A 14,415-nucleotide genomic window follows, 5' to 3' on the forward strand; every position below is an offset into this window, starting at 1 on the left:
GACCAACAAGTGACATGGTCTGCTAGAAAAGTTTCTCAGAATATCCATTCTTTATGTGGTGATTTCAGTCTTTTAGATATTCATAAGGTGTATGAAGATTATACCATATTCAATCACATGCATGCATACACACACGTGTGTGTATACTCTGTATTAATATATTCTCTAGATAGAGAGACCATATATACATATATGCTAATCTCATTTAATTCCTTTTAGCAACTTTAAAATAGCTAGTTACTAATTTGTCCTCTATTTTCAAGTAAAAGCACAGAACTCAAAAGCTCTACTAACTGGTAGAGCTGTGACTCAAACCGGGTATGTTTAACTCCTAGATCAGCATTCTTAACTCTTAGTCATACAAGTAGCACTAGTTTATTAAGAGTTGTAGTTCTTCCAACATGTAGTGGTCTATATATTTCAGACCTTAACTCACAGTCATCATGAGACTCACACCCACTCACTACTTTTCATATAGAGATGAAATTAGGGATAAGAACATTTATTGATCTTTTCCTTTTTCCCCTTCTTCCTTGGTAACTTGTAAGATCTAGGAGCTTAGATTAACTGAAGTTTTGAAGCCCAGACGTTATTAAGTCTTAGGTTTAAGGGTTTTTTGTTTTGGTTTGGTTTTGGTTTTTTGGGGTTTTTTGTTTGTTTGTTTGGTTGGTTGTGGTTTTTGTTTGTTTGGTTGTGGTTTTTGTTTGGTTGTTGGTTTTTGTTTTTAAAGGAAACTGCTTGAGATTTGGTTTCTATTATTGATATGCCAAGAGAAGATGAGAAAACTGGGTCAGGTGATTTCCTGAAGGTAGAGGAAACAGGGAAGGCAAACTTTTGAGCTATTTTCTGCTTCTAATTTTCCACCCCCTTGAGTTGCATGGATCCTAATAGAGGGTGTGGAAAGGTTCCTCTCAATTCTCGCCATGGAAGATCAGCAATAATGTGCGATCCACAAGTGTTGTAGGAAGGAAGGAAGGTTGCAAACAGCCAATATAATGTCAGAGAAAAGGAAAACTTACTGTTCTCCTGCCATTTGCCTCTAACAAACACCCTTCCTCCTCTTCCTTTCCTCTCAGTGCTACTTCAGTTTTCTGCAAATGCTTTAAAATCATCCAATTTGTGGCAGGAGTGTAGGGAAAATGGCTCTCCTCACATTCTCATTCCCATGTGAGTAATGATTATAAATCAGCACACAATGATTTCTGCCACACAGATAATTTAACAGTAGTGTATCAAGAGCCTTTAGAAACGCATACCCTCTCTTTCTGTCTCTTTGGTCTCCAAGACAGAAGCAAGATGATGAAAGGAATATCATCCTTTGGAATGCATCACAGTAAGATGTACATATCGTGATGCTGCTGTGGCTCTAAGGCCTACCACCGTCAGAAGTCGACCTGTAACAATTGTAGCCACCCTGGCAAGTGCCAGAGAAAGTATAACTGGAGTGCCAAAGCTAAGAAATGAAACACTACTAGGACTGGGTAGATGAGGCACCTAAATAGTGTCTATTGTAGATTCAGCCATGGATTCCATGAAGGAACAATACCTAAACCCAAGAGGGCAGCTGTTGGAGCATCTAGTTCATCTTGAGGATTTCAGTCAGTCATAAAATAAGTGTTCTGTTTTTGTTTTGTTTTGTTTTGTTTTTAAGAAAGAAGAAGGAAGAAAAGAAAAGAGAGAAAGGGAGAGACAGACAGACAGACAGACCCTTGGCTTGTTGGAAAAATAGCTGATTCTAAGAGCTAGGAAATACATAAGACAAGCCTGGGGGATGTTTTAATGCCATAAAGTGAGGAAGAGCTCAAAGGCAAGCCAAAATGTTCACATCATTGAGGAACTGGCATGGGAAGCTAAGAACTAACTAAAAGCCCTCTAAAGGCCAAAGCTGAACAACTGAACAACAATATAGTTTTAGATTATAATCCCAAGTATAAAGTCAAGGCTCAGGAGTCTACACTGGTACAGATGATTGAACTGATGAGTAAAAGTAACAACAAAATCTTATATGCAAAACTATTTCAGATGGTTTATGTAATTTCTCTTCAAGGAGACAGGAGTATGGATTCTCATTTCAATTTGGGCTTCTTATAATACCTTTCTTCTAAATGGTACACTATAGGAAATGGGAAAGGAATGTTTACCAATCAGTATTGAACCCAGTGCTGATGATCAGCTTTAACAGTATGAAGTTATATTGAACTTGAACCTTTGTAGTATGTGATGCTGGCTGCACTTGAACACTGAAGTCTTCTTCCAAAACCCCATAATCATCTGCAAGACACTCAACACATCCCTACTGAAGGGCATCCCTACAAAATACCTCACTCAGTACTTACTATACCATCAAGAGTAGCCATGCAATCATCAGGAGCCCCAGGAATCAAGACCACTAAATGTAGTTTCCCAAAACAGAAAATGACAACAAGATATGACTCATTTCATGTTGACAACAGCGAAACCTAAACATAATTTCTTTTTATTAACCTAAAGTTTTTGTAAAATATAAAGTCTATTTTAAAAGTATAACTATGCCTAGGAGTTTCCCCTCTTCTCTTTTTCTTTGGAAATTGTTAAGATGATTCATCCACATTGATGTATGTCACAAAGATATAGGAAATAGTAAAAAGGTGGAAATCCTTTAAATAGCCAATATTTGAACTTCTAAATATATAGAATTCAATAATGAATCATAATCTTAAATACATTTTTGATGAGAAAAATATTCATGACTGATGGTTGAGTGGGCAAAGTAGGTTAAAAATGAGGTTTGGAAGTACGAGACGATTTCATGAAAGATAGGTTTGTATTTTATGCATGCATAGTAAAGATAGATGCAAATATATTTCAGAGTTTAAATGGGGATTATCCCCGGTGTATGGTGCTATAGAACATTTTTTCTTTTTCATAGAAGTAGTACCTATTTAGTGTAAAAAGCAAAAGATACTCAATAGGTTACTTTGGTTTTAGGGTCTTGTTTTGCTTTTTTGTTTTCTTTTGGCTAGAAGTAACTTCAGTTCTTAATCTGGCAGCAACAAAAGATTCATTCCTCAAAAAGAGAATTCTAAAGCAAATGTGCCATTGGCAGGCTAAGGATCCTACCTTTCTTATTTACTCCATTTACTTCCCTATCGCAGGGCACTGACTGTATGTAATCTTGTAGAGAAGTAGGGCTTCACACACTTGTAAGTGTGAGGAACACCACCTATGAAAATGGCTGCTAGGTTCATAGGGATCACACTTAACACTTGATCAAAAGCTATGCAAGAGACCAAGCCTCTCTAAGGGCTCTAAATCTATCTGCAGACCTAGGGGCACTGTGAGACAAACCAAGTCAACATGTCTGCATTTCCTTCTTCTATAGACAGATCTCAGGGCTGTATTTCCTTCTTCTATAGACCTTCTTACCTGGCTGTTTGCCTTTTTTTTTTTTTTTTTTTTTAAATCTTAAAAAGCAATACACATCTCTTCATTCCACTACAAAAAGGAAAAAACAAAAACAAAAAAGGTGGGCATTTCTGTCTGTCCTGTTTTTCAGGTGTTAAAAAATCTTAAATAACTGCTACTTGTTATAGGACTGAGAGACAAGGGATGAGAATATTAAGAACTCACCTCTTTGCTGAATTTGGTGAAGCTGATTTGTTTCCCATGCATCTACCATGTACAGGCTATGGCTTGAACAAATAAATCCTGTAACTTCCTCGAACCTCAGTTGTCCCTGTTTTTAAATGGAGATGATACCTACCAGAGTCTATGTAAAAAGAATAACATCCAAAGTATTTTTAAAGGTTTATTGACTTTGTTTTATGTGTATATGTTTTGCATGCATGCTGGTGGCAGAGGTCTGATCCTTTGTTCAATTTGGAGAGAACCTTATTAGCCTTTATCTGCTTTGGAGTTTTTCCTAAATTACATTTATTGCTCAGGCTATCCCACTTTCTTTTTTTTTTTAATATTTTTATTAGGTATTTTCCTCATTTACATTTCCAATGCTATCCCAAAAGTCCCCCATACCCTCCCACCCACTCCTCTACCCACCCATTCCCACTTTTTGGCCCTGGGGTTCCCCTGTACTGGGGCATATAAAGTTTGCAAGTCCAATGGGCCTCTCTTTCCAGTGATGGCCAACTAGGCCATCTTTTGATACATATGCAGCTAGAGTCATGAGCTCTGGGGTACTGGTTAGTTCATATTGTTGTTCCACCTATAGGGTTGCAGATCCCTTTAGCTCCTTGGGTACTTTCTCTAGCTCCTCAATTGGGAGCCCTGTGATCCATCCAATAGCTGACTGTGAGCATCCACTTCTGTGTTTGCTAGGCCCCGGTATATTCTCACAAGAGACAGCTATATCCCACTTTCTCAAGTGAGAAAAATGTGTTCCAGAATCACATAGCAGAACCTGGACTGGAAAGTCAGCCTTCTGGTGCTCTTCTCCTTAGACCCAGGAACCAGGAGCATTGACTTTGTTTTATATTCACAGCAACCTGGTTCCACAGCTCAGTACTAGTAAGCTCCCATGCCTAGTGGCACAGCAGCCCATTCCCCTTCTGCCTAGCTGTAGGGGGAGGTGAGTGTGTCTGATGGAGGAGAGCTCCTGGATCAGAGCGTGTGGTCCATCCCCCACACAGCTGAAGTACTTACTAGAACTAGGCAGTTGCTTCCACAAAAACTCCTAGTTAGCCTCCTAGTTAGCATTTTGTGCAGTGCCTATGTGGCCTAATTTTTAAAAAGAATGCTAAATGTATCTTTTTTAGCTCTAACTCGATACCTTTTAATTTCCCTATTCTCTTGAGTTGATTAATTCTTTTAGAGAAATTATTAATAAATAGCCATGAACATGAGACACAAGTAATGCCAAATCAAATTAAGTGTATTATCATATATCCATATAATAGGAAAAGAAGCTCCTAAGTTTGTGAACTCAGAGTGCCTACTCCACGTGTTTATTCCTCTTCCATTTCTTCAGCTCTTGAGGACACACACTGGGAAGCTGAGCCACCTGTCTGTGTGGCTCACATCTTTAAAAATTGCCAAAGCATCCCTTCGGCATGATAACTCCTCTGTCAGCAGGGTTAGAGTTGAGTGTGAGTTACCTCTCCCAGTTTACATTGAAAAGTGCCACAGAAAGAAAGGCTCTCTTCATATGTCAAAGTCTGGGAAAGGATATTGATTTCTCATACTTACCACCTGGGACTCCTTGGCCCCATTCCATTCCCCCAGACCCTGCCCCTAACCAGAGAGGTGCTAAATTTTACACTACCATCTCATTCAGAATTTAGGTACTCCTAGTTCTATTAGCTAAACTTTCTGATTTTACATCCTTTAAAGAAATGTACGAAAAAGTATGTGCCTCCTTACCTACCTTTAAGTCAACTCCTGAAGCTTTCAGTCAAGTTTAGATAAGTAAAAAGGATGTAACTTCTGTCATTATGTAGTTTTCATGACGTTTTATGTAAGTTTTTGCCATAACTGGTATCAGTTTTTAAGTTTACAGACAATATTCCCTATATAATCTTATTGACAGATCCATTTCTTATATCCTATGTAGCCAAATCCCACTCACTTTCTGTTAGATCTGATCTCGTTTGTATCCAACTCAAATAGACATACTTTTTGGTATGGTACTTTTTGACAGCTGTCTTCTGAGTTTAAATCTTAGTGAAATATACTGATAATCATATTACCTTGACTAGACAAAAATAAGGAAATGATGTGTTACTATTTTTCACCCTGCCCTCACTGAATCACTTTAAAGCCTTTGCATAGATAAGGCAGTGTCAAGAAGCATGTACCTATCTTTTCTGAAGTGGAAATAAAGTGATTTTGAAAGTAGACAGGGCTACAAAGATAACTATACCCATGTTCTTGAGATGATCACTTCTAGGGGAGGAGATAGGTAGAAATTAAGGACATGTAAATTGTTCTCCTTAAGATGACCCTGGAAAGTCATTAAGAACACCCAGGGAATGTGCACTACAGCTTTAAAACTGCTACTTCTAGATATAATTACCTTCAAACCAGATCAGTCAGTGACTGAGCAATCCACAGCACTCAGTGACCCACTATTATCATCATTGACAGGGGAATTTTTTTCTAGACACCTCCTTAGGATGGGTAGAACCATGAAACTTTCTGTCCAATCCCTGTGTTCCTTAGTTTTGAAGTTGTCATTAAATAAAAGGGCTAGGGAGATGGTTTGATGCATAAAGTGCTTGCTGCAAATGTATAGGGACCTAAATTTGAAACTCACATAAAAACTGTGTGGCAATGTATGCCTGTCACCAGAGTACTTGCATAAGAGTGGTGGTGACAGGCAGATGCCACATGGTTGCTGACATTTATCTAGTTGAAATGGCAAGCTTCAGGTTCAGTGTAAGACTGTCTCAGAATTAAAGTGGAGATGGAGGTGGACATCCAATATCTACCTCTGGCCTCTACGTGGTTATACAGGTGGATGCTCAGCTACACACACACACACACACACACATTTAAAAAAATTCATCTCAGGTATCTGAAAGCAATTGGGAAATAGCATGTTTAATATTAATCTGTAATATAAGATACCAAAACAAAAGGTATTGAAGGAAAGTTAGGAGGAATCAAATTTTGATTTTTTTTTCATTTTTTAAAGCATGTGTATTAGGTAAGATATATTGAGTTTTGATTTGTACACTGTAAAATATATGGCACTGCCAAGAGGAAGTTGAGATTCACTCAAGAATTTAGGCTTCATCAGTCTCATGACCTTGGGGTCATTATATAATGCTGCCCCTGCTCTTGTTCATTAGAAATTAATATATTCCTTAAACGGACACCAAAAAGGTCTCTGTAATGTACATCTCCATCCAGATGTAGATCTGTGTGGCAGGTAGGTGTTTCTGTGGAAGAGTGTGAGTGCCTAAAGAGAAAGGCTATGCTGCCTCACCTGGAGACGATGAAGACTTGAAGGCGTTTCAGATAAGAATGTGCAGATGTGCACTGGCTCATGTACTAAGTGGAAGCAGAATGTAGAGGAAGACGATGCCCCACTGATGAAGTTATAGGTACCCATCAAAAGGACCATAGACCAGCTGGGGTGGACTGTGCTACAGATTTGAGTAAGATCCTTTTTATTATTATTACAAGAAGCAGGTTATTACTATGAAAATGTTTTCTTGTTTCTAAAAAACAACAGGAACTCAAAATATCTCCCCAGCCTACATCATACTTAAGCTGTGATGTCTTGTTGGGTGATACTGTGCCCATCCAGTCTAATACACAGGAAGAAATCAATAAATGATATGTCTGAGCCACAAGGTCTCATACTATAAATGGTGAGATAAACCTTTTCAGTCTCAGGAATAGATCTCTCTTAGGGTAATGAGAATAGATTTTTGTCAGTAAATACCTCTGACCTTTTCCCTAAGCTGCTCCAAGTTTTATAGTAACAAACCTGAAAACTGGAAAAGAAAATGTGTATGTTTGATATTCTCATTTTGAGGTTGGAGTTATGGACCTCTTGAAAACTATGATGAAAATCATGGCCTTTCTCAGACAAAGAGACACACAGACAAAACTCTGAATACAATTTCAGTCGGTTCAAGAACCCTTTATCTCAAGAATGTTACAAAGTAAACTGCAGCTTAGGGAAAGGGCAGGGTTACCATCAGTCCTCTCTTATACAAATAAGACTGTCAAGGAGACAAAAAGAGCTCGCTCTGAATATAATACTGAGGGGGAGAATATGGTGCCAGTTTTATCTGTTCTTTGATTGTGGCTAGAAGCTAAGTATAAAATACCCTTGTTTTCTTTGGGACAGAGGCCACCAAATACTGCCTCAATGTCAGTCCTCTGGCCAGCCCTGCCTACGTGCACCCTTCATCCCATGACTAAGACAATCAACAGGAAAAGAGTAGAAATAGGGCAGAATTCTGAATGTGGCATATTACTGAAGTGTCTTCTGGCTTCCAGAGTGTATTCACTCACCTAATTCTGTAGGTCTGTGTCTAAAGGGCTTCTACCTGGGAAGTACTAGAAACCCACTGCTAGAATATTTTTCCTTTAATGGTTTCCCCAGAAGGAAACAAAGAACATAGATTTATGTAGACAAAGTTAATCCTTTTCTGAGAACTTTTCTAGGTCATAGCTGGGAGCTAATATACTATAAACCTTTTCTGTCTCTGCCAGCATGAAACTTTAGACTTCAGTCAAAATTAAACCTTGATCTTAAGGACCCTGGGTTCTTACATCTCAGAGATCTTCACTTTCTTCATCTGGGCAGTGCAGAAAATAGTAATTGCAACATCCTAGGATTGGAGTGAGTAGTGATAGAAAAATGGGGTAGACAATACCAAATTCCAGTCGTGGTATTTCTGTGTTCAGGTTTAATAAGCAGGAGACGGAGTTGACCCTTACTCATCTTTGAATTGGTGACCTCTAAAAGTGGATGAGGAGTACCTAGGCAGGTTGCTGGTTTTGCCTATTTGTAAATGTGCTCATTCCTGTTGCCTTTCTTTCTCTGGCCATGTCTTTTCCTGGCCCCGTCTTCTATGATGGTGTACTGTCCAGAACCAGACTAGTGGTACTTTAACACCAAGCATCTCAAATAATAGTCATACCTTTGGGACTGTACACTTAGGTTCTGACACTGAAACACTGACACCAGGAATCCTCTGCTTATCTCAGTAGTGGCTGAGGCTGTTTTCAACCCTGTCAGTTCCTTCCATTCTTTGTTTCTGTTGTTTTTAGAGGTCACTTCTTTATGATATTGTATAACTACTAGATGTGTAGTCACTGGTAAGATAGTATTAATGCTACCCTTATATACTTCAGGAGAAGGGGGATGAGAATAAATTCCAAACTATAGAATTCAATAAGAGCAAAGAAGGAAGGAAGGTACACAGAGAATGACCCAGTGACCTGTTGAAGTAGAGCACTTCCTAGAGACTGACACAGCGTGGATGAGACCTTGGCTCTGCCCAAGGCAAAGTGCCATTAATGCTGCTGCTGCTGCTGCTACTGATGATGATGATTGGTTTTCTAATCTAATAATAGATGTCTTAACACCTAGAGGAAATAAAACTGATTTCGACCAGCAGTTTATTTTGTTAATTAAAATTCAGTCTGCCAACCTTCCTGCTCTTTTACTTACTGGTTGTGTACTGGGCACTGTGTATTTCACATGTGTTCTTAATTGATTCTCCCAGAACCCAAGATAGTAAGGCCATCAGAAATCAAAGCAACTAAGACACTTTGCTGTGGGCCTACTGCTCAGTCATGATAGAAGCAGCACAAAGCTGTCAACCTGTACTGTGTTGCCTCCTTTCTGTGACGTTTGAACTCACTTGCTTCTCCTTTTCCTTTGTAGCGGTGCCAGTGAAGAAGAGGACACATGAAGACTTAGCATTCCCTGCAGAAAACGCCCCTTCCCCGTGTGTGTGTGACAGCGTGTATGTAATGGCTTCTGATATCTGTGAAAGCTGCCCGGCAACAAACTTCTTCTACTGGAAATGTCCCCAGATCCACAGCAGGCACACATGTTCCCAAGGGACCAGGGGTTGTATGCATTCTGACTGTGTGCTTCTTGTTCTCTGTGGTAGGTCATGGGAAGAGCCCTTTTGATCAACTTGGAGGGCTCTTCAGACAACCCCTCAATGGCTGCTTTGAACTTACTCAGGAAAGCCAGCCCCTGGAATATTGTGCAAGTCAACACTATCACTTCCTTAGGAAGGTTCTAGAACATCTCGAAAGGATATCAGTTTTCCTTACCTGCAAACAGAAAACCCACTTTGTTTGTACTGAAGCTTAAAGCAAATGTGGCCAAGTGGGGCCAAACTGACTCAATAGGCAGTCTGTCATAGTCCAGTTCTGCCTCTGTGAAAAGTGTTAGGGCAACTGGGTTAAAATAGGGTCGGAGAAAGAGTCCAGAGCTAGAAAGAAGATATTTTTAGTATGTGAGGTTATCTAGGACTTAAGTTTCATAATTCAGTGCTGTGGAAATGGAAAAATGATTGAAAAGGTAGAAAGGAAATGACCTTAAGGACTGGGGTGAGGCACAGAAATCTGATTAAAGGTTGAAATCAGTGTTTCAGAATTCAGATGGCCTCAGTTTTCCAAAATGGTCACTAAAGCATCTGATAAAAACCAGAATTCTTTGGCCAGCTGTGTGGATTAACAGGCCTGTCACAACATAAAAGGCTGGCATGTATATTAGCAGGTGGAGATTGTCACTGTAAAACTTAGCAGTTCCACTCCGAGGTTAGTCTATGGTTGTCAGTGCACCGTGAGGAGAATCCTTGTCCCTCCCTGGCAGCTAGCAAACATTCCTCTATCTACTATAATTGGAATCCTCCCTTACCCTGCAGCAGGCCATCAGCTCACCTCACATAGCCCAGCTGGGTTTCCCGGCCTTCCCACACTCCCAGATCACAGTCTCTTACAACCATGCTTTTCAGGATCCAGGAAGTAGTAAGTGTGCTGGGAGATACCCAACTAACTGCAAGCTCACAAGCACCACATCTTCTTGAGACATCAGTTTTTCTTTCCAAATGATTTGAAGTCAAGAGATGACTGTATTTTTTAATGGAACAAATGCTTATGTTATACAAGAGAATGTCCATACACCTAAAGTGCTAAACTAAAATAGGAAACTTGGAAGGAAACTCATATTTGTAAATGGACAGTGAATCTATCTCCTCTGCTTGTGTGGTATTTCCATGTTCACTTTGAGATTTTGTCTGAACTGGATTCAAGCAGCCTTGGGGTTGCTGTTGACCAAGGTCTAGACTTCCAGATCCAAGGAGTTCCACCTTGGAGTAGTACATCTTCCTTTTCCTGTCAGCCAGCTTGCCTGTGTACTTACCACAAAGCTTTAGGGGCAGCTAACATGTGTATGTACAGGATAGTTCTGAGGCAGAAACAACATAGACTTATTATAGGAGTCCTATTTGTGTCATTGTTCAGCCCTGTGCATGCTAGAAAATGATTTATCCCTTTGAGGCCAGGAAACTGCCAAGCCTCTCTGCTGTAGGCTAGGATTACCGTAGCTCACCACACATACAAGGATATTGGGGCAGAGAGGAGTGTGAGATCTAAAAATATGTATACTTTCCCCAGCTGGTGGCTAGTAGATGGCTTAGACAATTTTGGTGCCTTACCATCTGTCTGCAAAGACTGGAGAATTTAATACATCTTGAGTTGACAACCTCCAATGATGTCCTGTTCTGCCAAAATTTTAAAAGAAGGGCCACTGTAGAAAGAGTGTAGACTATCACAAGATTGAAAAGACTTGACAGTTTGGAAGCTTGTATTGTCTTTCCCGGTAATCATTGATCTTTACATGTTGACCTTATATTAGCAATGAACAGATCATTGCCTCTCCACCCAATCATGCTATTTCTTTAAATCAGTGTTTGGGGAATGCAAGCATTTATGCAGTGGTTATAAACAGAAATATAAGATTTGCCAACCTGTCTCTATAAATTACCATCTCTCTGAAATCCTCAAGGAAAGCATTTTCCCTTTACTTAGGAAGGGTTTCAGATTCACTTTATGGGCTCCTGCTGTCTTCAACACTGATAAAACTTTAACCAGAAAAGCATTAAACACAGCACAGCCACCCCCGGCCCAGATCCCTAAGTTCCTAGTGGCAGCATTTATCAATGTAAGAACAAGAATGCTTTCTGTACTGGTATCAGCTTCGTCCTCAAAACTATGACCTCTTACTTGGCCTTGTGCCCCATATTGAACGAAGCTTCTTGCCTTTCCAGGTCAGTGTGAGTTAAGATTGTCAGAGTTGTATGTGTCCTGACGGACTGTGGACAGCAGGGTTTACCCAAATCATCAAGTGATACAGGTAATGAATGTCTCTAAAATAAGTTGGGTCCTCCAAACAAGTTCCGGATACCTTCTGAAGGTTAAGTTTCTGAGTGCTGAGAGTAATTTGTTCATTGGTTTGGTTTAATACCATTATATCTATCTAGGGCAGTTCCAAGAAGTGCTTGACTTCTCAGCTCTGACAGCCAGTAAGAGTAAGTAACCTTAGGACAGGCAATGAGCCTCTGTAGATGTGCAGAGGACAAGTCACTTGTCTGTAGTTGCTAGCAAACAATGGAATCAGTTTTGAGCACAGCACTCCCTGCTCTGCAGTCAGCCCTTTGCCCCACACCATGACCCACCTACAGATTGAGAGAAAGGCTTTCAGTTCCCCCAGTGCAGTATGCCCATTCACACTCGGAATTCTTTTTCAAAGACATCAAGATGGCCTTAGTACTCTGCTCTAGTAGATGTTGTAAGTATTCATTGTTAACTTGAGCTTCCTTCCAGGAGCTGGACTTTTGGTACAATCCCCACAAAGGAAAATAAAGGCCTTCAAGAGTGTAAAGTTTTTAGACAGAGTTGGAGGTAATGGTAGTCTTCTAACATTATTTAAATACCTCCTGCCTCATTACTATAGAAAGCAACTGTTCATGTTTTAGGAAACCCAGCTACCATGTTTGTACTCTGAGAAGTTGCCAATACAAATCACTAATTTTGGACTCCCTTCCTAGAGAGAGAGAGAGAGAGAGAGAGAGAGAGAGAGAGAGAGAGAGAGAGAGAGAGAGAGAATGAGAATGAGATTTGTACACACCCACATATTCTGTACCACTTAAGAGTTAAGTGAAGTTCAAAGCAGCCCCTGGTGATCTTATTTACCACCACAAAGTTTTCTACTAGGTCCATGAAAGTATAAACAGATAATTGGAGTGTGACTGCTGGCTTTCCAGAATAACCCACTTGTGGTAGGTGTCAACTCTTACAGCTCCAAGCCAAGGTGACAACCCAGCCCTCTTCCACCATGTCTAATAACATGGGAAATGGTAGATGCCTTGTCATTTGGTGACCTGGATCTGGGCCCGAGTGTAGAGCTGCAGAATTTATAACCTTGTAGTAGTCAGTGGTCTAAGAAGTCCTCTCTCCCCACAGAGAAAATGTCTTGCTGATTCCTGATATTCTACTCTCATAAAGTAGCTGTTCAGTACACACTTCTCAGTAAATTGGTTGCTTGTTTACTGTGTGCTGAGCACATCTAGATTTTTTGTTTGTTTAAAGGTAAAAGTCCCATTATAAATCAAGTCTAGTCCTGCCCTAAGAGAAAAGGCCCACAGAGACTGCACATCTCACTGGCGCTGCCTTCACCCATTAGTGTTTGAGGTCCACCGTCCTATGGAGCCAGGTATTCCCACATCATTCAGATCACTGGTGTTTCCCATTACTGTTTGAGGCTGAGCAGAAACACTAACAAGGACCAGAGCAGGAACGGGAAAATAAATAAAGACACTTGGAGTGCACTGTTGAGAAAATATCCAGAGTCCATGCTGGGCTTGATGTGGCTTTAGGGGACCAATCATACATATATTATATACTTTATGGAAGTTAAACCTGACCAGTCTTTACAGTGACAGGCCACAGCGCGTGAGTGGGTAGAACCAACGAATCCATTGTCTTCTGCCTGTTTTCGTGTGCACAGTCACATTCCCTCCTTAGTCATCTTCCCCTTCCACTCTTTACACTAAACAAGGGAACACTCAATCTTTCAAGGGAATTACATATCTGAGTTAATGTTTCAGTATATCATTTTCATACTGTAAATTATTTTGTAAGAGAGATTTACTGCTATCCCAGGATGTTCGGACTTGGCGCCCCTGTGCATTTGGAAATCAATAAACTATTACTGGAAATACCATTTGTCTCTCAGTTGTTCACAAAGGACCATGCTTTATATCCATGAGGATCATATGCATATACATACGCATATCTGTTGTTAATGCTGGAGATGATGGTTAGATATAGGGACCTAAGTTACTCCTGATCTAAAGGGCCATAGGAGACTTCTGGAAGGTGGTGAAGAGTAGATCAGAGATATTAGGTAAGAGATTATAAGGTAAGTGTTTACTCCTGGGATCTTTTCAGCTTTGTGACTTTGATTAGCTAGGAAGATTGTCAAAATTTAGTTTTTGATAAATGTTCTTTTAAAATAAAAACTAACCAGCACCCTTGAGCAAATTATAGTTAAGCTAGCAGTACCATCTCTGTGGAACTTTAAAGGTACCTATCTGAATATAATTGATGAGAGAATCAAGTGGTAAGTAACTCATTTTAGTCTGGCTTCTAACACATGGCAAATTGTTCTACTGCAACTTGGAGTTATGGACTCCAGTAGACCAATATGAGGATTAGAGGTGCTAGATCTATGGAATCTGAAAATGCAAGCCTTTCCAAAAAGCACAAAACATAATGCCTCAAAATCCTAAAAGCCATGAGCAGGTATGCTCATGAGCCCTGTTCTAACTTACTTCTATCAAATGTGTCTTCATTTGCCCTTCATGGTACTATGGGAGCTTTAGAAAATTTTGCAAAATAGGGCAGTGGAGTCAAGACAAGGTCACCCAATAGGCCAAG

The 14,415-nt window shown here is 40.0% G+C and overlaps 1 protein-coding gene and 1 pseudogene across 1 annotated transcript in view; both read left to right on the forward strand.

Moving 5' to 3' along the window:
* The window catches only part of Trim44 (tripartite motif containing 44), a 102,835-nt gene extending 89,139 nt beyond the window's left edge, over positions 1 to 13,696 (forward strand). The window contains exon 5 of the mRNA XM_021155400.3: positions 9,344 to 13,696. Within this exon, the coding sequence (XP_021011059.1) occupies positions 9,344 to 9,371 (28 nt within the window). The 3' untranslated portion in view covers positions 9,372 to 13,696. The remainder of the gene's footprint in view (positions 1 to 9,343) is intronic.
* Positions 548 to 2,579, forward strand: LOC147005860 (large ribosomal subunit protein eL37-like; annotated as a pseudogene).
* Positions 13,697 to 14,415: the final 719 nt, after the last annotated feature.

Source organism: Mus caroli, unplaced genomic scaffold (assembly GCF_978045245.1).
Source record: "Mus caroli unplaced genomic scaffold, Mus_caroli_1 scaffold_2, whole genome shotgun sequence".
NCBI lineage: Eukaryota > Metazoa > Chordata > Mammalia > Rodentia > Muridae > Mus > Mus caroli.